The sequence below is a fragment of the Apteryx rowi genome, unplaced genomic scaffold (genome assembly GCF_003343035.1).
Source record: "Apteryx rowi isolate R43461 unplaced genomic scaffold, aptRow1 scaffold_33, whole genome shotgun sequence".
Taxonomy (NCBI): domain Eukaryota; kingdom Metazoa; phylum Chordata; class Aves; order Apterygiformes; family Apterygidae; genus Apteryx; species Apteryx rowi.
In genome coordinates this window covers 4,268,167-4,288,800 of record NW_020449752.1, presented here as the reverse complement: position 1 = coordinate 4,288,800, position 20,634 = coordinate 4,268,167, and the positions used below count along the sequence as shown (strand labels likewise).

The following is a 20,634-nucleotide window of genomic DNA, read 5'->3' as shown; positions in this document are numbered from 1 at the left end:
GAGGGGGGAGAGGAAGCTCGCGGTGGCGGCGGGGGGGCGTTAAACCGGCAGCGGTAACGCCGGAGTAATCCGAGTTCGTGCAACTTGCTGCTGGGAGGCAGGAAAAGGACGTTTCTGCTATTTAAAAAAACAACGGTGTCCAGCCGCGGTGGGTTTTCAGGCGACGCAATTTAACGGAAGCCGAATCGCCTGCGGGCACCGGCACCGAGGGGCAAAAAGCTCCGTTCCGGCGACCTCCTTCCGAGTGCTGGCTCCCGGTGCGTGTCCGTGGGGAGACAGTGCCGGTGCGCGGGGACGGTTCTCCTACGGAACCCGGCTTTGGATCGATTTCTGTAAATCGCTGCTTTTAAAGAAAAAGCCAAAACGCCCTGAAAACCTGCACGGCGATTACCCGCCGTCTCCGAGCGCCTGTTTCCAAGGATATGTGCGATATATTCCAAGGATAATGTTACCGTCTGGGCACTTTGGGGCAGGTACCTGCCGTTTGCACGCGAGCACGGAGCTGGCGCTTTGCGGATGGGGCGCCGAAGCCACTGTGCTCCGACGTCAGCCTTTCCGCGCTTCCCAGGTCCGGGCTCGGACGCCGGCTTGCTGCCGTCTCGGCAAATCGCCGGGGACGAGCTCACGGATTCCCGGCGGCGGGGCTTTCGGAAAGCCACGCGGTATCGAAGAGCCTCGTGCCGCCGCACGGCTCAGCAAGAAAACAAGCGGGYGGAGGAGGAGCCGCCGACACCGTCTCCGGCCCGCTGAGGAAACGACGGCGTCAGCGGAGGCAGGAAGCTCCGGCTGCGGAGCGCGAGCGCGGGGCGATGTCGCGCTYGCCAGCCCTTAAGCCCCGTGGGCTCGAAGGGGGAATCGCACGGAGGTTTCCAGCGGGACCGAGCGGCGAGGGAGCCCTTTCCGGCGGAGGCTGCTCCGACAACCGTCCTGCCGTCCCCTGCCAAGGTTCRGATTCGACGCGACTTTCCCCTGCCGCCCCGGGCCCCGTGGGCGCCAGGACCCCCTTCCCTTCCCTTCCCTCCCGAGCGGCGGCCGTGGGGAAACAACGGAGCCGGGACCGGTGGCTCCGCGTCTCTCTGATTCTGCAGGAAGCAAAGAGGAAATGGTTTTACGGTCTGTGCGGCTGCTTGCAAAGTCGTCTTCTCTTTTTTTTTTTTGCAACCCCCCCCCCCCCTTCCCGTTGCTGTTGCACTCAGGCGTCCGGAGGAGCTTGTCTTTCCCGGAGAGCGTGGCTCCTTTGGCCAAAACCCTCGGGAAGCGTGGGGTTTAGGGATCTTTTTCTAGGAAAATCCTGTGTCTTCTTGGAAAGAGGAGGAGAAAAAAAAAAAAGGTAGCTGGTTCCTGCTCGGCTCTTGTACTTACGGCTCCTGACCCCTTCCATGTGACTGGGGCTGGGATCGGAAGTTTCCTTGGAGAAAGGGAGAGCTGGACTCGGCTGGCGGCGAAGCGCGGAGCCGTCGAGCCGACTGCGCGGCAGCGGCGGGTTGTGCCTGGCCGCGGCTTCGAGAAGCAGCGAGCTTCCCTTCCGCTCGTGCCGGGCTTGTTCCGGACCCGCCGATGCTCCGGGCCGCGCTGCTGAGCCGCGCGGGTGCGAACGGGCTCCGGTTCCTTGCCGGGATGCGCTTCGCCCTGTGCCGGAGGCCTCGGAGCCGAGGCGCGGGCATCGCCGGTGGGATGGCGCGCGGCCGCTGCTCCTGGCGGGACCCACGCGGGACCCTCGCTGCGGAGCAGCCGCTGGGAAGGTGGGTGGATCCAGGCGGCAGCTGTTCGGGTCCCGATTCTGGGGAAGGAGCTGGGAAAAGCTTTGCTCCCTGGGGGGGGGGAACCAGATGTTTGGGGCAGCTGGATTTAGCAGCAGGCGTTGCTGGATGGAGCAAAGCAAAGCGAGGATCGGATCTTGGAGCTACGCGCGAGGGGTTTGGCTCGGTCCTCGCGCGGGAGCTGGGAAACCGCGGGGCGCTCCGTGCGGGAGTGGGGCAGAACGACCTCCGGCCTCTGCCGCCCGCTCCGGTGCCTTCCCCTTTCCCTGGCTTCGGAGCGCGCAGCAGTCGGAGGCGGCACATGCCGGAGGAGGGTGTGATGCAGCACGAGAGCGTTTGGGAACAGCAAATATTGGTGCCACGGTGGGACAAGCGGACGCGCGGGTAAACGCACACGTAAATGCCCGGATCCTTTATTTAGTTAGTTAGTTTTTCCTCCGCGTCCGTGATTTTTTTGGGGGATAAATCRCTCCTGGGCCGGGCGAGCGCCTCGCTGGGGCGCAAGCGATGTCGGCATCGCTGCGGCTGGACGCTCGAGGCTTCCTGCGTGCAAACCGCCGCGTTTGCGCGCGGGCTATTTATGTAAAGGGGATGTGGGCGTGAAGGCAAGCAGGTTTTCCTTCCCTTTCCTTCCCTTCCCTTTTCTCCTTGAGGCGCGCGCGTGTCGGGGCAGCTCCGCGGCTCCCCTCGGCYGCCCGGCGCCTCCCTCGGGAAGGGGCGCGAGGGGCTGCCGGCTTCGTCTCGCGGCGCTGCGTTACGGTTCGTGGCTTTAAGCGCGCCCCCCTTTTTTCTTTGCTGCTTCTCCGAAGGGAGGCTTTAACCTGAGCTCACGCCGTTGGAATTCCCTTCCGCGCCCGGGAGAGGCTCTCGGCTTCGAATCGCTTCCAGATGCCGTTGGCACTTCAGCCGCTCCTCTTGCAAAAACGTCTCCGGAAAGGCCTCGCGGGGCCCTCGGCGTCCTGCGCGTCCCGCTGCCGGGCTGATCCCGACGAAGGGAGGAAGCCGGACGGCCCCCGCCGCGGCGATGCACGGGACATCTTCCCGAAGCGCGGAAGCGCTAAGGCGGATGAGTGCAGGCCGGGCCCTCTCTGTCCTGACTTTGCCAGCTGGGCGTATTTTTAATTTCCATCCAAAAACACAGCCAGGCGCCGCGGCCGCCGGCTGAGCTCCGTGTCCCCGCACGGAGCGTGGCGGATAGGCGAACACCACCGTCCATCCATCCGTCTTCTCCAAGAGGCACGGCGAAGTTTGGGTTTCCCGACGCTCCAGCTGCTCCTAAAACAGCCTTTAATTGCGGCAATGGCAAGGAGATCATTTCCCCGGCCCGCGCTCAGCCCGCACAGCGGCTTGTTGCTGTTCCGCTTCCATTGCGGCTGGATTTCCCTTCCCGGGACGTCAGGCCCGTCTTTCCCCGGAGAAGCGCCTCGCTGGTGGGCATCTCCGGCCCCGGTGCCGCCTGTCACATGAGTCCGTTCTCCGGCTGGCCGGCTCCCGCCYGGCTCCGTCCGCCGCGCGGATGAAACCCTCCTTCCCGTCGCCGAATTAAGCCGGAGGCATCGAGGGAGCGGGGTCGGGAGCGGAGCCAAGGGCTGCCAAGCTCTCGGGCCCATCCCCGTGCGATAACCGCTTCTGCTTGGAAAAAAAAACAACCACCCACAAAGAACCGTCTGTTTGCGCAAATACGGGCTCAACAGGTTCCCTTTGCCGCTCGGGCTCCGGCCTTTGGGCTGCCGGGGGGGAGCGGAGGACGGAAAACAGCCCGGCTTTCAAAGCGCGCTCTTTGGGCAACAAAACCCCGATTTGTCCTGAAGATATTAGYGGCCTCTTTCTTCCGCCGCCCTTTTCCCGCGGGACAATCGCGGCACTGTGGCCTTTGGTCCCGGCTGGCAAGCTTGYGCGCCGCAGGCCGGGGCGGAAGATCGGTCTTGGGGTGCGGCTGGCTCGCGGAGACCGGAGCCTGGGCCGCGATTCCCGCTCGGAGCAGCCGCCTTCGGGAATGCCGTCCCGCTCAGGAGCTGCCGAGCGAATAATCCCCCGCTTATCTCCTGCTCCTGCCGCCRTCGTCTCCGTCCAGGCGCGACAGAGATCAGCACGATGTGACGGATGTGCCGGGCAGGGAAACGTTCCTGTCGTGCCGAGTAGAGGAATTTCGCCTGGAAGAAGATGAGCTCGCCCATCACCCGGCTGCGTTTCATCCCCATCCCGGTCGGGGTTTTCTTCTGCCTTGGAGGCAGCTTTTTTCCCCTTTTCCTTTAAAGAAAAATACTGGATTTGCAATGAAGGAGGAACGTGACTTCCTGTGCTGCTCGAGGAGRAAAGGAAAAAGCAGCCGATGAATTAAAAATGAGGAAGGGTGGAAAATTAATAAGGGAAAGTGAAAACCTGAGAAGTCCCAGGCTGGACGGCTAGGAAAATCCGAAGGCCACTAGGAGCAGAGGAAATCCTTAAGGAGGYGCCGGGCACATCTCCTGACGGAGCCGGCGAGCTCCTTTGGGGGGTTTGATCCCTGGCGCCGCTCCGGGGAGGCGCACGGCTCCCGCTGTCCCATCCGTAGCCACTCTCGCCGCCACAAGGTGCCGGAGCCGCGGGGCTGGCTCCGCATCCGGATGTTCGTTTCCTGGCTCCCCGCTCTGTTCGGGGAAGAGTTTGTTTTAAATCAAATGCAGATATATATATATATTTTTTTTTTCCGAGCAACCCCCCCTGTTCCGGACTTGCGGAATAAACTCTCGCTTTCCTCAGGCGGGGATCTAAAATTAACCGGCAGTTGCGCAAGAGGAGGAATGTGCTGCCGGCGACTCGCCCGAACCGGCGGCACCTGTAGCCGCTCGGGGGAACCTGCTTGTACCGAGCCGCCTTTTCGGGACCCGATGGCGACTTTGGYGGCTTCCGGGCCCCGCGCGGGAATTAGCGGCGTTAAATCGCGGCGGCGTTCAAAACCGCCGAGGAGGAGGCGGACGGGTAGGGGCCAACAAACCCGACGTGGCTTCGGGGGGCGAGCGGACAAGGACGGGGAAGGAAATCCAACCGCCGCTTCCGCAGGTGCTGGGCGCTGGCTCGTTTGCCCCTTCCCTGCCTCGTTAGGGTCGGCCCAAGCCGGGCTGCGGTAATTAAGCTCGATGCAGAGCAGCTGCTGCCRCCCGGCGCGAGGGAAGCAGCTTCCCTCTCTCTCTGTCGCGGGGCAGCGTCTTGGTGGGGCGTCCGCTCTTCCCCGAATTACGGCAGGGAGCCTAAAAAAAAGTCGGTGCCGGGAGAGGCGAAGGGGTCTGGATGGGGAAGGAGCAGCCGGCTGCAGGGACCTCCGGGTAAACGGACCCCGAGTCGGACGGGGCTGGGAAGCTGAGTGAGYGGAATGCGTTTCGGGGAGCGGCGAGCGTCTTCCCGCCCCCCCCGGAAAGGGGCCGTGCCGCCTCTCCGGCGAGCCGCGTTCGGACCGCTCTCGCCCTAAGGATCTCTCCTTTTCCCTTTGCTAGGGGAAGAGAGGATGGATTTGTAGACGCCCAGCCCGCAGAGACGTCGCCGCCGCCGCCTCGGCCTGCGTCGAGAGGACGGACCGTAAGTAGCCGCTGTCTCCTCCCGGCTTCCCGCGCTCCCGCCGGCGCATCGGGTCAACGGATAACCGAGGGCGTTTCGGGGCGCGGGCCGAYGCCGCGAGCGTTTCGGGGCGGATGCTCCCTCGGCCGGGCGGTTACCGAATATCCTTCCGTGCCGTTCCGGGAGAGCGGAGCGCAAATGCAAATACCTGCTGGCTGGTTTTCCTGTCCGGGCACGTCCCGCTGCSTCGGGAGCTTCGCTTGGCGTGCGAACGGTCCCGAGCACCTAACGGATCCAGGCGCCGCTGGGGAGCGGTGGGATGAACCGGGAGCGATCGGTGCGTCCTCTGGCCTAGCTGCGCCGTTCAGCCGGTCCCAAAGAYGTGCCGCGTCCTTGGCGCCTCTTCTAAGAGGGAACGGTGGCGGGACRGTGGCGTCCCGCTGCGGCTCCGGCAGGGAGCTCGGAGCTCCCGTTCGCCTCGCTGGCGCCGGCCGCTTGGAGGCTCTTGSCTTCGCCCCGCGTCTCCCTCGGCTGCGAGCCGTCCCCAGGCGCYGCTTCCCCGGGGCGAAGGAGGCGGCCGGCGAGTAAACAGAGCGACGCGACGCGGCAACGGCGACGAACGCGCCAGCCGGTATCCAGCGGCGGGCGGGGAGAGCGAATCCCCGCGGAGCTCGGACCCGCTCAGCCGGGGCGGGCGCCGCAGGTAGGGGCGACCCAGGGCGGAGCGGCCGCGTCGGGTAAAACCGGCGTCGCCGCCGCCGCCAAAGCCGGGCGGCTTCCCCGCGGCTCGTGCCGCGGCTCGCCCGGCGCCGGCACCTCCTGGGTGTTCCTGTTTTGCCCCGGAGCCGTTCCCCTCCGCTGGCTCCCGCTCCGGGGGCGGCAGGCGCGTCTCGCCCGGCCCCGCGGCCTCTCGCCCCGTGCGCCATTAGGCGGCTCCTTTTGCCGAGGCTTCGCCCGGTGCCAAGCGAGCAGCGGGGATTTTCCGCTCCTCCCGCCGCTCGGTTTTTCCTCCGGGACTTTAGCTCCGATCCTGCCCGGCTCCCGGATCCGGGGTCGGGAGGGAGGGTGCTGCCCCCGCGCTGGCGCGGCGCGGGAAAAGCAGCAGGGTCGCTAGCAGCGCGTTCGCCGCCTCCCTCTGCCTCGGAACAGCGCGGTGAAAAATCCCCGCTCGGCTCCGGCTGGCGATACCTCGCAAGCAGGTTTTCTGTTTTCCCCCCCCCCCTTCTTTTCCTTTTTTAAATAGCGCAGGGAAAAGAACAATTAAACCCGGCCGCGGCTCCGATAACGAAGCCTAATCGCCGTACAAAGAAGGGAGCCGGTACCTTTCGCGTCCCCGGACGTAATAAACTAAAGCCTCGCTAATCAAACAGGAGCTGCTGCCGGCGCCGCTCCGCCAGGGCAGCTCGGCGCTCGAGCGCATGGAGGACCCGGGCGGCTCCTGCGAGGTAAGTCCGGAGCCGTTCCGTAAGCAGGCTGGTTATGAACGTGATTAACGACCGTCGTTAGCGGCTCCGGCTGCGGGATGCGAAGACTCGGCGTGCGGGAGAGTCCCTGGGAAAGCCGGTGTTTTCCCTCAAACATCCCCTGCGCGACCGAGCTCTGTTCTTCGTTGGCTCCTCGCGAGGTCGGAAAAGCCCAAACCCGCCCGTTTTCCCTTCCCTGAAGCACGGGATGAGGGGGGGTCGCCCCAGAGCACCCGCTTTCCCGCTTGGGCCGCGGCGTCGCTCGTCTTCCTCGTTGCGTGTCCCGTTTTCCGGCGGCCGAGCTCCGACCCGTGGCGCGCGCCGTCTCCGCCGTCCTCTAAAAGGCTCGGAAACCGCGGCCGGTTTCTGTTTGCCTGCGACACCCACGCTCGGCTCCGGAGCGCGTGCGCGCGTGTGCTTGGCTCGGGCGCGAGCGTCTCGGGCCAAGCGGCGCCGGCAGGACGGAGCCGAGCTGCCGGAGCCGCTCTGCCCCGGAGCCGCGGGAGCGGGGGCTGCCGGCGCGTCGCCCCGGCACGCGCCACCCGAAAAAAGGGCTGGAGGAAACAAAACCGAAAGCCGGAAGGAAGGCGACTCCTTGCCGCCGCGTCTGCTGCAGGTGAGCGACGGACCCTCGGCCATCCGATGGCTTCGGATCCTGCCGCAAAAAGCTCCTGTTTGGGGGAAGCGGAGCGTTAACGAACGTTTCGGGCTGACGTGCCGCAGCCTGCGTTATTCGGCCGGGCTGGTTAATCCCTTGCGACCTAAAATCGGAGGCTGGGAAGCTTAGGAGCAGGTTTTCTGACAGTTAGGCGCAAATATTAACGCTGCTTCTGCCCTAACTTGGGAAAGGAGCGCTTTGGGATCGTACAGATGCTTTGTCCGGAGAAAGGCAGGGATATAACCCAAGTCCTTCTCCTGCTGCGAGTGTCGCCCCGGCCTGTGGCGCGGGAGGACGGAGAAATGAAAAGAATTTGTGGGAGAGGAGAGAGAAGCGCAGCGGCGCGAGCGTGACGGATCCTCTTGCCACCGGAGCTGCTTCTCCGGGGAGCCGGGAGCCGGCTACTCTCTGTTCCTGTTCCCTCTGGAAGAGGCGGGTTGTTTCGGTGTTGGTTTTTCTGGGGGAATCACGTGAGTGGGACTGAATGGGGGAAACGGGCTCTGAGCTCCGGGGCTGAATTTTGAGACCCGACCGACGGCGCTGGAGCGGGTGCGACTGGCGCGGCGCGAAAGGGAGGGAGCCGTCCCGATTTATCCCGGGAACCCGAACCTACGCAAACACCCGCGCCCGACCGCGGGGCGCCCTGCTGCCCTGGGCGAGGCCTCGATGCCCTTTGCAGGAAAGAGAAATCTCCGTTTATTTAATTTTCTTTTTCCTCCTTGGATTTGTCACGAGAAACCCGGCGTAGGGACCTTTTCCGGCGCCGTTCCAGCGAACTCGTGTCATGAGGGAGTGACCTCCGGGCGCTGTTTACCGGCGCTGCCGTCGGAGCTATGCCGCAGGTAAACGCCGCGATAAGCCTTATCTGTCATCGTTTCCTTGTGTAAATCCGTGGACAGCTTCTTATTTACCTAAGATACCGCGGGCTAAGAAAACAGCCCTGCCTCTCCTCAATTTAGATCCCTTTAAATGCTCCCGGTGAATATCCGAGGAACATAAAACGCAATAAACGATGGCGTTTGCCGGGCGAGGGAAGCAGCCTCCGGCTGGCTCTCCGTGCCCTCCGGGCTTTCTGGGGTGACTCCATCGTTGCCCGGGATTTTTTTTGTGAGCGTGTGCGTGCCGTGCCCTGATCCCTCCTGCGCTGCCGGGCGAGCGCATCTTTGCCCCCGTGCTCCGGGTGAGGAGCTGCCTGTCTTCCCGGCTTGGAAAAATCCCGGGAAACTCTTCCCAGCCTCGATGGCGGGGCTCGCCGCGAGGAACGTTTTGGATGCCAGGCCGGCTCTTGGAAGACGAGCAGGCTGCTCCCAGAAAAGGACGGCTTGGAGGGACGGGAGCGGGTCTTTGATCCGACGCCAGGAGCAGGCAGCGCCTCGAGCCGGTCGGATCCGTTCCCTGCAGCGGAGGTTTCCTACCTGGGAASGGCCTGGTTGCCCGTGGGTTGCCGCGAGCCGTGTCTGGATGGAAGAGCCGCAGCTGGTGGCCCCCGGGCGCGGGAGTGGGAGACGCCGGCGCCCGCGTCCCGCCGCCCCCGTTCCGGCGGGGCTCGGAGCTCCATCCTGAGCCAACCTGCCTGTTGGGATGCTGAAACCCATCCAAGCAGATGCTAATCTTCAAGGAGCTTCCCGCTGCCTCCCCGCCGCGCTTCAAAGCGGGCCGCTGCCACGTGGAGGCCGTTCCCAGYGGGAGGCGAGCCGGCGTCTCCCCCTCCGTGGCGGACCCGTCTCCGCCGTCCCGGCCTCCCTGCCCCGCTCTTCCGCCCTGGGTTTCTCCCCGCGCGGAGGCCTCGCTCGCGCCAGCCGCAGCGGCTGAGAAGCGGCGGTGGGTTGCGCCACGCCAAAGCGGGAAGAGGCCCACGGGAAGCGCCGCGGCCGGATTCCGGAGGCTTTAGCTGCGGGCGCCCCCCAGATCTTTGGCTAGGAGGAGCGAGCCGAACCCGGCCGCGCAGCCCGTCCTCAGCCCCCTTTGCCGCGGAGCAGCGGCCTAGGTTGGGACCCCGACGGGGACGAGCGCCGGCGAACGGCTCTTCTTGCGCCCGCGGCTTCCTCCGGTTCCTTCCCCCCCGGCTCCGCTGTGCCGTCTCGTCTTGAGCAGCTGGAAGCYGCCTTGGGATCTCAAGGCAGCGCGGAAAAGACGCCCTGCGGCCTCCGCGCTCCCGGGTTGCCTTCGGGTTTCGGCACGTAAGAGCTTTTTGTGGAGGCGGGAGACCGGGGCGTGCGTTGGGCCAGATGACGAGCGCGGGGTAAYTCGACGTCTGAGAAATCCCCGTGCTAATCGATCCTGCAAATCGGGAYGGGGGGAAGGAAAATCTGAGCCGGGGGTAACTCGCCGTCAGCGTCGGCATCGCCRCCCGCTCGAGGCTCCGGCGCCCGCCGGCCCCTTGCGGTACGAGGGCGGCTTCGCCTGTGCTGAAACGGAGCCAGAACCGCTGCGGTCGAGCTCTTAAGTGGCAGCGGGCGTTTGCGCCGTTCCCTTCCACGGAAGATGCCTTTTTTGTTTGCCGATGGGCAAACTCCGAAGGTCGTCTGGGCGACGGCCACAAAGCAGCGAGAGCGGCGCTGAGCGTTGGACTTGTTCGGGAAGCGCGTCCTGGCCCGCCGGCGCACTCGGCCGCTCCGGAGGGGCTCCTCTCCCTCCGCAAGGGAAGGCGATTTAATTAGGAGTCCGAGTAGGAAAGCAAGCGACTGAGGTGGCGCCGCYGGCTCGGCAGCGAGGGGACGCCTGTCCCGACACGAGCGCGCGGTGTGCGGGCGGCGCACGGGAGACCTTCCTCTTGGATCACGTGAGTTGTCCGCTCGGGGAAGCGGCTGCTTTCAAAGCCTCCGAGCCGAGACCTCCGCGCGAGGTGCCRTCAGCCGGTCCCCGCTGCGGGAGTGGCTTTGACCGCAGGTATTTGCCGACTTATTCCAGGAGCGAGAGGTTTCGGAGGAGGAAGAAAGTTGTCCCGCGGCCACGGCTCCGTGTTTGCGCTAAACAGGCCGAGGTCGTCTGGGCTGCGATGGTTGGATTAAAGCAGCTGCCGTTTTTGCAAGTACGTGACGTGCATCGCTTTAACGTCGGTCTGCTCCGTCTGTCCGTGTCGGTGACAGGCCGGCGCGGTGGCCGTGCGCTTGGCTCCGTAGCTGCCGGCAGCTCTAGCAGCCGGCGCCGCTTCAGCGCTCGCGGCAGAACCGCGCTTAAAATTCGCCCAAAGCTACTGCTAGATGCATCGAGGATTAGCAAACTTGGGGGGGGTTTCGTGGTCGAAGCTCTAGACGTTGGCCTGGGTTTCTGGAGGTTTCTGGAGGAACCGTGTCTGGATGAACGTCGCGTTTTGCAAACGTGGGTCAGAGATACGTGAACGTATTGGGGTGAAAGCAACAATCTTGCACAGTTTTCACCGTACGCCACAGAGCCAGAGCGCGGTCGCTCGCTTGGAAGCGCGGACGGGCGCGCGGCGTAGCTGAGGTCCCGGCAGAGCGCTGGGCTTTCCGCCCTCTCGGAAGACGGGCGTGACGTTGTCGCCTCCTGCGGCACGATCGCCCCCGAGGAACGCGGGCGGAAGCAGCTTTCGGATCTCCTCGCGGGGTTGGGGCTGGTCGCTTTTGCCCGGCGGAGCTGACTCCCTCCTCCTTTCTCTTCCCGCTCCAGGTGACCAGCGGCAGCCGCGATGAGAGCTCAAGCCCTCGGGTGACGCCCCCCTTGGCGATAAAAATGATCAAGTCCCGTGAGTCCGCCCGCGTTCCCCTTGCGTCCCTCCTCCGAGAGGCCCTTCGGGGCCGCTGTGCTGCCGAAGGGCTCCGGGGGCCTGTGTCACTTTTTCCTGAGCCGTTCGCACGGGATGCGGAGTCCCTTCTCCTGGGGGATCCCAAGCGGGGATAGAGGGGAGAACGGGAGGTGCCTAGAAGTTCCCGTTCRAATCCCGGCGATGTTTTCATGGCTGGGGACGCTCGGTTGGGTGGCRTCGAACGACGGGGTGCCGTTAGAGGCCGGAACGGCTTTGCTTCGCTGCGGGACGAGTCCTGCCRTTCCCCGCGCGGTCCGTTTTCTTCTTTCCCCCTTCCCTGCCCTGCGCTCGGCTCAGCAGAGCCTCACGCGCTCGCCGCTTCCTCTCTCCGCGCCGACGCTCCGAGCGACGGGGCCTTTGCCTCCCCTCCTCGCCGCCTGCCCTCGCAGCAGAGGTGACGCCCGGCCAAGGGACCTGCCCTGCTGCCGGAGGCGCCCGGCTCCGCTCCGAGCCGCGAGCCGCGGGGGATCGGGCTTTATTTATTTTGTCATTAGCTCGCTATGCGCCGCTCCCTGCCGGCAGCGGCGTCGCTCTTCCGGGCTCACACGCAACGACCTGGCTAGCCATCCCGGCCGCTCCTAGACTTAGCTTTAGAGGCGAGGGAGGAAGCTCAGGGGCAGCCACCGGGAAAGAGGGCGTCCCGTTTGTGGCGCTTTTGAAGGCGGCCACGTCAGCCCGGCACGAGGAAACGGCGGAGCGGGAGGTTTTGGATCTGGCACAAGAGACCGTGGCTCAACCTTGAGGCTGCGGAGGAGCCGCTCCTCTCGGGAAGCGTGCCAGCAAGGCCACCGCTGCTCCCCGGGAGAAAGGCTTTGCGCGAGATGGCTCTGTAATCCGGCACGCGAAGGCATGGCCGGAGCCGGCCGTGAAAACGTCTGGAAACGAGCTTGCGTGAGAGAGAGGCGTTGGCCAAGAACGACTTTGCCCGGGGTGGTGGATCTACCAGAGCACCGAAGCCTTTGCAGGCGACACCTCTTCCGTTGAGCCTGTGTTTTCCCAGGGTGCTTCTCCACGGGCGGATTAAGGGCTCCTGGCATCCTGCTCCGTCCCTTTCTACGGCGGATCTTGGGAGTGGAGTTGACCGTTGGCGCTGCCGCGGGAAATCTTTGTAGCGCGGATGTTGTAAATCAGCCCGAGTGCCCGTGAGCCTGGAGCGCTTGCTGCCTTCCAGCCTTGAGGCCCCGGAGGAGGAGAGTCGTCGCGCGGCCTGGCTGGAGGGTGACGGTTTGGGCGCACCGGAGCGTTGGAAGCCGGCAGCACCTCGTGCCCCGAGGGCTTTGGCCGAGGTGGGCGTCACGGGCACGAGTAAAGCGGCAGGAAGGGAAAGATTTCCTAGTGGTGACATCCACTGGCCACGCTGATATCCTGCAAGGATGCTGCGAAAGCCGCTTGCTCCATGCGTTAGGAACGAGGCGGGATGTAGCAGCGGAAAACTGTCAYCCAGGAAGACAGCCCAGCTGGCAGGGAAATATGGAGCAGGCATCTCGAGAGGCGTTCCCTCCTCCTTCAGCTCCTTCCCTCGTGGAAAGCAAAGTGTCCTGGAAGTCACCCATCCCTTCTTTCCCGTATACYCTCCCCTCCGGAGGGTCTGTCCGCGGCTCTCCGGGTGCTTCCCCCTCCTCGCGCTTTCCCCCCCCCTCCCGGCGCGGGTTAACCAGCTCCGGACACCGGCCTCAYGGCCTCCTCCTGTTCCCCTCTCCCTGCGCCTAGGTGGGAAGATCCTGGGAGTGCTGGCCTTGTTCCTGGTGATGGTGTGGTACTCGATCTCCCGGGAAGACAGGTACATACAGCTGTGAGTGTATTTCTTGACGTCTAAGCGGGGCCGGGCGGCTTGGCTTTCTGCCCCTTCCTTTGCCCTCGGCACGGGCAGCGTCTCRGTCCCGGCCCCAGGGGCTCTTTGAACCCTGCCCAACGCTCAAAAGCCCGGAAAATAAATGTTCTCATCCCAAAGTCCGAGATCCAACCCCTGCAGGACAAATCCGCGCCGTCTCGGCTCGTTCGCTCCTCCAGCGTTGGCTCGATTTAGGCCGCGGTTGCGCCGTGCGCTGAATCAAACCTCGCCGTTGCCTTTTGCAGCCGGCAGCCCTGTGCCCCGCTCCGTCCCGCGTCCCCTTCCCGGCAGGGACCTGGCGGAGCGGTCACCGGTTTTACCGTTGCCCTTGCAGCTTTTATTTCCCTCTGCAAGAGAACAAGACGACGTGTCCCGTCGGAGAGGTGGAAAAGAAAGCGGCGCAGCTCATAGCGAAGTGAGTGAGGGCAGCGGGTCCTGCCTCGGGGCCGGCGCCCTCTCCGGGAGCCCGCGGATCGTCGCCCGCGGTCCCGCCTCGCGGTCTCACCGGCGCTTTGCCCCTCGCAGTTACACGAGGGATCGCCCGCTCTTCTTGCAGCTGAAGGATTATTTCTGGGTGAGGACGCCGTCGCTCTACGAGCTGCCCTACGGCACCAAAGGAAGCGGTAAGCGCGCGGGCGCCTCGTGCGGCCCGTCGTGGTGGGCTTCCGTCCGCCGCCTCCTGCGGTTCCCTTGGGATTCGGCCGGGGAGGCTTGTGTTGGGTGTTGCCTTTGAAGACCACGTGGATGCGGTCTTCAAAACAGCTCCAGGCTGATCTCTTCGGCTGGTTTTCTTTTCCTAGCAAGCTGTTTGCAACCGATTTCAGTTGGTTCTTGCATTTTTGGCGATTTTGAGGCGCATATCTAGTGCATGGACCGTGTGTGGCCCCTACGAAAGGGTGGGGGGACAGGGAAGGAAAAGCTTTACTGAGCCCAATTCAAGGATCATCCATCCGGCTCTCTAGGAGCCGKGATGAATTAATGACAAAACGAAGCCTGATGGCGTTAAAGTAACAGCAAACGCTTTGGGTCGAGCCCCTGAGCCCGCGATGTCGGTACTTAATGAGGCGAAAAGCGACCCTTCGGCGTAAAGCCGGAGCCGGGGGCGTTGTGGCCGTCGGCAAGGAGCCTCGCCGGACGCGGCGCGGTGCGGGGGGTTGGCTCCGGAGCGGGCGTCTTCTCCAGGGCGGCCTCACCGCCTGCTTCTCGCTGTTCCTCTGCAGAAGACGTCCTCCTGCGCCTGCTGTCGGTCACCAGCTACGCCATGCCCGAGAGCATCCAGAGGTAACGGCAAGGGACCGTTCGGATTTTTATTTCTTTTAAACGTGCCTCTCCTAGGAGGCGAGTTTGCCCGCGGCGGTTTTGCCGTCTCCCTGCTGTCCGGACCGCGCCGAGTCCCCAGGAGGTTTCCCGTCTCTGCTCCAAACCTGCCCCAGACACGAATTCGCCGGCCCTGCCAGCAGCCTGGGGGTTTGCTGGCGCGATGCAGCCAGCCCTGCTCCCCGGGGGGGCTGGAAGAGGCCGAAAAGCCCGGGGAGCCAGGAACGGCAGGGAGCGTCAGCGAGCTCCGTAGTCTGGAAAAASGCGGGGGTTTAAAACCCCTTTGGGTGGGAAAAAAGGCCTCGTTCCGGAGCGTGTCGGGTTCAGGCAGCGCTTTGCTTTTGCAGCCTGAAGTGCCGGCGCTGCGCGGTGGTGGGGAACGGGCACCGGCTCCGCAACAGCTCCATGGGGGAAACCATCAACACGTACGACGTTGTGATCAGGTGCAGCGGCGGGTGGCGGTGTGGCATCGCCGGGCCGCGCTCCGCGTTCGCGCCTCCCTGCGGACGTGCGATCGACGCCCACCGTCGCTTACCGGCCGACGTCCCCCCCCCCCCCCCCCCCCCCCCAGGTTGAACAACGCCCCGGTCCACGGCTACGAGCAGGACGTGGGCTCCAAAACCACCATGCGCCTTTTCTACCCGGAGTCGGCTCACTTCAACCCCCGGAGGGAGAACGACCCGGACACGCTGCTGGTGCTGGTGCCCTTCAAACCCATGGACTTCCAGTGGCTGGAGGCCATTCTCAACGACAAGAAGAGAGTAAGCGCGCCGGGCGGGCTGGCGGTCCGCTCCCCCTGCCCCGCCGCAGCCCTGCCTTCCGCGGGGAGGGGGGACACCGAGCCTGCCGGGGCGCCCCCGACCCCGACGGCTCCTCCTGGGGAAGGGAAGTGGCCGGACGTCTCTCTGTGCAGGTTCGGAAGGGCTTCTGGAAACAGCCCCCTTTGATCTGGGACGCCAACCCGGAGCAAGTGCGGATCCTCAACCCCTATTACATGGAAGTAACTGCTGCTAAACTCCTGAATCTCCCGATGAAGCAACCGCGGAAGGTCAAGCAGGTGAGGGGAGCGGGCCGGGCCCCGCGCTGCCTCTTTTGGGGGGGGGGGGAGCCGTGCGGAGGGCAGCGTGAGCACTCGCTGCCCGCCTTTTCCCTCCCCCCCCCGCGCTCCAGAAACCGACCACGGGCTTGCTGGCCATAACCTTGGCGCTGCACTTCTGCGACCTGGTGCACATTGCCGGCTTCGGCTACCCCGACTCGGCCGACAAGAAGCAGACCATCCACTACTACGAGCAGATCACCCTGAAGTCCATGGCGGTAAGCGGCCGCCCGCTCGCGGCTCCGGAATGGCGGCGCCGGCTGCAGCCGGGGCTGCGGCGTAACGGGCCGTTTTCTGCCTCCCGCAGACGTCGGAGCACAACGTGTCGCACGAGGCGTTGGCCATCAAGCGGATGCTGGAGCTGGGCCTCGTCAGGAACCTCACCTACTTCTGAGGGGCCCCCGGGGCCCAGCGGACACGGCGCAGCTTGGCGCGGCCACCGGCTCATGGTGCCCCCGGGCGAGAGCGGGGCGAGCGAGGCATCGTGGGGGCCGCTCTCCCTGTCCTGCCGGGCCGGGGTGGCTCCGCGGGGAAAGGACGCCGCGGCGGCCGGAACGCCGAAGGGCCGGGAGGCGCCGGGAGCTTTGGGGCACGCGGCGGGGCAAAGGCGGCTCRGCCCGGGGCTCCCTCCCAGCCGGCCTGGGGGGCTGCCGGGGCGAAACACGCAAGCCRCGCTGTGGGAGGCTTTTCCCCTTTTTTTTTCCCTTCTCCCTAACTTTTTTCCATTAGGACGATGGCCCTTGCGAAGGGGCCTGAAGYGGCGAGAGCCGGGATCTGCGCGTGCCTCTTTTTGGAGGAGAACGGGGGGGGCTCGGCGGGGCTGAGCCGCCAGCCCTCCTCGYGCGAGGGACGGGGACGGGGCCGTGGTGCCCCCAAATGGGTGTAAATATTTCCTTCCTCCCCCCTCCCCCCCCCTTTTTTTTAAAGTCGAGTCCATAGTCGCCGTCTCCGGGGCCGCGATCCCCAACGGCCGCCGCCGCGGGGCCACCCGGGCCCCACCGCAGGGAGGCAGCGGGGTCCGCTGCTCGGGGCGCGTTTAATTTAATTAATTTAAAAGGTTATTTATCTGGGGCCCGGCCCGCGCGGGGCTGCGCGAGCTCCCGCCTCGGTCACCGCCGCCGCCCCGATACCGGGCGGATGGGTGGGTGCCGTTTGTCCTGGCGCGGCAAGCCGGCTCGCGCGGGGGGCACCGCCGCCGCGGCAGGACCCCGCGGGCGCCCCCGGGCCGGCGCGCTGCGGCCCCCCGGTAATAAAGCTGGTGCTGAGTCCGGGCTGGCGTCTCCTTGAGCGAGTGCGAGTGCACGCTGGAGGGTGAGTGCGAGTGCGAGTGCAGGCGGTGCGGCTGTGCGTGTGTGCAATGCGCATCTGAGTGTGACAGTGAGGGAGCATGCGGGGTCCCCGGGTGAGTGCGTGCTTGAGTGCAGGTGTGAGTATGAGCGTGAGCAAGGGGGCAGGTTTGTGAGCGTGAGGTGGAGTTTGAGTGTGAGTGCAGACGAGTGTGAGCGTGAGTGGGGCAGGGGTGAGCGCAGGGGGCGAGTGCAGGTGAGGGCGAGCGGAGGCTGAGCGCAGGATCGAGGGAGCGCGGCTCTGCACATTGAGGGTGAGCGCAGGCTCAGGTGAGTATGAGTGCGAGCACAGAGTCAAGTGGATGTGGCTGTGAGTGGAGGTTCACGTGCGAGGGCAGGAGTGAGTGTGGCTGTGAGTGCAAGTTTGAGTGCGTGTGGGTGCTGGGCAGTGTGAGTGTGGCTGTGAGTGCCAGTGTGAGGGCAGGCTCAGGTGAGTGTGAGTGCAGGTGGGAGTGTGAGAGTGAGCGCTGTGTCAAGTGTGGCTGTGAATGCAAGTATGAGTGTGTGCAGGTGAGTATGAGTGTGAGTGGAGACTCAGGCTGAGTGTGGGTTGAGTGGGTGCAGGTGAGCATGAGCGTTGGTATGTGTATGAGTGAAGTTTTGAGGGTGGCTGTGAGTGCAGAGTGCAGGTTGTGGGCGCCGGTGAGTATGAGTGTGAGTGCAGCTTCAGTGTAGGGTTGTGTGTGAGTGTAAGTGAAGGCTCGAGTGGGTGTGGCTGTGGGTGCAGGATCGGGTCAGTATGGGAGTGTGAGTGTGGGCTCGGGGGAGTGGCTGTGCATGCAGGTGTGAGTGTGAGCGTAGGCTTGAGTGTGGGCATGAGTGCAGGGCTGAGTGAGCGTGAGTCCCAATGGAGTGTGCTCTCAGGTGAGTACGAGTGTGTGTGTGTAGACTCAGCTGTGGCCATAGATGCAGGTGAGTGCAGGCTCAGGTGAGTATGAGTGTGAGGGCATCCTCAAGTGAGTGCTTGTGAGCGTGGCCTCAAGTGAGTGGCTGTGAGTGCAGGATGAGTGTGAGTGCAGGCTTGAGTGTGGATGTGTGAAAGTGCAAGTATGCTGGATCAGGTGAGTGTTGGCTCAGGTGAGTGTGAGTGGAGACCCATGGCTGTAAGTGCAGGTGCAGGATCAGGCGAGTGCGAGTGCAGGTTGAGCATGACCTCAGGTGAGTATGCGTGTGAGTGGAGGCTCGAGTGGCTGTGAGTGCAGGTAGGAGTGTGAGCGTAGGCTTGAGTGCAGCTGTGAGTGCAGGTGCGAGTGTGAGTGCAAGTCGAGTGTGGGCTTGAGTGGCTGTGCATGCAGGTGTGTGAGTGTGGGCATGAGTGCAGGTCCAAGCGAGTGTGAGTCCAAGTTGAGTGTGCTCTCAGGTGAGTATGAGTGTGAGTGTAGGTTCAAGTGTGGCCATAGATGCAGGTGAGTGCAGGCTCAGGAGTGTGAATGCAAGCTTGAGTGTGGTTGCGAGTGCAGGTTGAGCACAGGCTCAGATGAGTAGGAGTGTGAGTGCACACTTGAGTGAGTGGTGAGTGGAGGTGCAAGCGCGTGTGGTTGAGGTGCAGGTGAGTGCTGGATCAGGTGAGTATGAGTGTGAGTGCAGGCTGAGTGTGGGCTCAGGTGAGTGGGAGTGTAGGCTCGAGTGTGCCTGTGGGTGCATGAGTGCATGATCAGGTGAGTGTGAGTGCACACTCAAGTGAATGCAGTTGAGCTGCAGGTGAGTGTGAGTGCAGGCTGAGTGTGGGCTCAGGTGGGTGTGAGTGTATGAGTGCACATGATCAGGTGAGTGAGAGCGCAGCTGGAGAGAGTCTCAGGTGAGTATGAGCCTGAGTGGAGTCTCGGGTGAGTGGGGACTCGTGAGTGAGTGGAGACTCAGGTGAGTATGAGTGTGAGATGCAGGTGTGAGTGGGGTTGCAGGTGAGTGGAGACTCAGGTGTGTGTGTGTGTGAGTGGGGGCTCCGTTGAATGGGGACTCAGGTGAGTGGAGACTCACGTGAATGTGACTGGGGATTTTGGTGAATGGGGACTCTGGTGAGGGTGAGTGGGGGCTCTGGTGAGTGGGGGCTCCGGTGAGTGGGGGCTCTGGTGAGTGGGGGCTCCGGTGAGTGGAGACTCAGGTGAGTGGGGACTCCAGTGAGGGTGTGGAGACTCAGGTGAGTGAGTGGGGACTCCGTTGAGTGGGGACTCAGGCGAGTGGAGACTCCAGTGAGCGGAGACTCCAATGAGGGTGTGRAGACTCAGGTGAGTGTGTGAGTGGGGACTCCGRTGAGTGGGGACTCCAGTGAGTGGAGACTCAGGTGAGTGGGGACTCCAATGAAGGTGTGGAGACTCAGGTGAATGTGTGAGTGGGGACTCCGGTGAGTGGGGACTCTGATGAGTGTGAGTGGGGCTCAGGCGAGTGGAGACTCAGGTGAGTGGGGGCTCCAGTGAGGGTGTGGAGACTCAAATGAGTGTGTGAGTGGGGACTCCATTGAGTGGGAACTCAGGCGAGTGGGGACTCTGATGAGTGGGGACTCCAGTGAGTGTGAGTGGGCTCTCAGGTCAGTGGGGACTCTGGTGAATGTGGACTCTCTCATGAGTGGGGACTCAGGTGCGAGTAAAGACAGGTGAGTGGAGACTCCGGTGAGTGTGAGTGGGCTCTCAGGTATGAGTGTAGCCTCAGGTGAGTGGGGACTCAGGTGAGTATGAGTGGAGGCTCGAGTGAGTGGGTGCATGTGTGAATACAGGTCAAGTGTGGGCTCAGGTGAGTGTGGCTGTGAGTGTAGGTGCAGATGAGTGCAAGTATGAGTGTGAGTGCAGGGTCCAGTGTGCGAATGCAGTTCCAAGTGAGTGTGAGTGCAGGCTGAGCGTGGGCTCACACTCACCTGAGAACCCGCACTCCCACTAGTACACTCATACCCGATCCTGCACTCTCATACTCACCTGCACCTTCAGCCACAGCCACACTTGAGCCTCCACTCACACTCACACTCACCTGCATCTTCATTTAGAGCCCCACTGCCGGCTCCACTCACACTCACCTGAGCAGCAGTGCGGCTGTGAGGGCAGGTTGAGTGKGGGCTCAGGGGAGTGCACGCTTGAGTGGGGCTGTGAGCGCAGACTGTAGCACATACAGCAGTGGGGGTGGAGTGGGAGGAGTGGGAGCGCAAGTGTGCCCACACGGCCCCTGTGTCCCTGCCCCATGTCCCCAAACCCACGTTCCTGTCCCCAGGCCCATGTCCTGTGTCTCTGCCCCATGTCCCTATGTCCCATCTCCATGTCCTGTCTTTGCTCCATGTCCCCCCATGTCCCCAAATCCACATTTCTGTCCCCAGGCTGTCCCCATGTCCTGTGTCTCTGCCCCATGTCCCCAAACCCATGTCCCTGTCCCCATGCCCCTATGTCCCATCTCCATGTCCTGTCTTTGCCCCATGTCCCATAACCCACATTTCTATCCCCATGCCCTGTCCCCATGCCCATGTCCTGTGCCTTTGCCCCATGTCCCCAAACCCCCATGTCCCCAAACCCCCATGTCCCTGTCCCCATGTCCCTATGTTCCATCTCCATGTCCTGTCTTTGCTCCATGTCCCTCCATGTCCCCAAACCCACGTTCCTGTCCCCATGTCCCCAAGCCTGGGTCCCTCTGTCCCCATGCCCCTGTACCCCTGAGCCAGATCCCCATGTCCCTGTCCCTGCATCCCCATGCCATGTCCCCAAGCCTGGGTCCTTGTGTCCCCATGCCTCTGTATCTCTGAGCCAGATCCCCATGTCCCTGTCCCCGTGTCCCCATCCTTACGTCCCTGGCCCCATCCCTGTGCTGTGCCCATGTCCCCCTGGCCGTGCCCCATGTCCCCAGCCTGCAGTGGCCCTTACCTGCTGCCACATCAGCGTTGCGCCCCG

General features: G+C 63.9%; 2 protein-coding genes across 11 annotated transcripts in view; one reads left to right on the top strand and one right to left on the bottom strand.

The window, feature by feature from the left end:
• ST3GAL4 (ST3 beta-galactoside alpha-2,3-sialyltransferase 4) overlaps positions 1–16,162 on the top strand; it is a 19,672-nt gene extending 3,510 nt beyond the window's left edge. For 2 of the 10 annotated variants that reach the window (XM_026071649.1, XM_026071647.1), the window contains exons 2-13: positions 5,234–5,315; positions 6,538–6,739; positions 11,046–11,121; positions 12,892–12,973; positions 13,347–13,427; positions 13,538–13,635; positions 14,233–14,293; positions 14,677–14,772; positions 14,901–15,090; positions 15,243–15,386; positions 15,500–15,643; positions 15,733–16,162. In XM_026071649.1, coding sequence (XP_025927434.1) covers positions 6,713–6,739; positions 11,046–11,121; positions 12,892–12,973; positions 13,347–13,427; positions 13,538–13,635; positions 14,233–14,293; positions 14,677–14,772; positions 14,901–15,090; positions 15,243–15,386; positions 15,500–15,643; positions 15,733–15,819 — 1,086 coding nt within the window. In that variant the 5' untranslated portion in view covers positions 5,234–5,315; positions 6,538–6,712 and the 3' untranslated portion in view covers positions 15,820–16,162. The other 8 variants (XM_026071650.1, XM_026071648.1, XM_026071643.1 and 5 more) reach the window with 8 other exon arrangements.
• Positions 16,163–19,685: 3,523 nt separating this feature from the next.
• Positions 19,686–20,634, bottom strand: part of KIRREL3 (kirre like nephrin family adhesion molecule 3) — a 136,358-nt gene continuing 135,409 nt past the window's right edge. The window contains exon 16 of the mRNA XM_026071706.1: positions 19,686–19,775. Within this exon, the coding sequence (XP_025927491.1) occupies positions 19,686–19,775 (90 nt within the window). The remainder of the gene's footprint in view (positions 19,776–20,634) is intronic.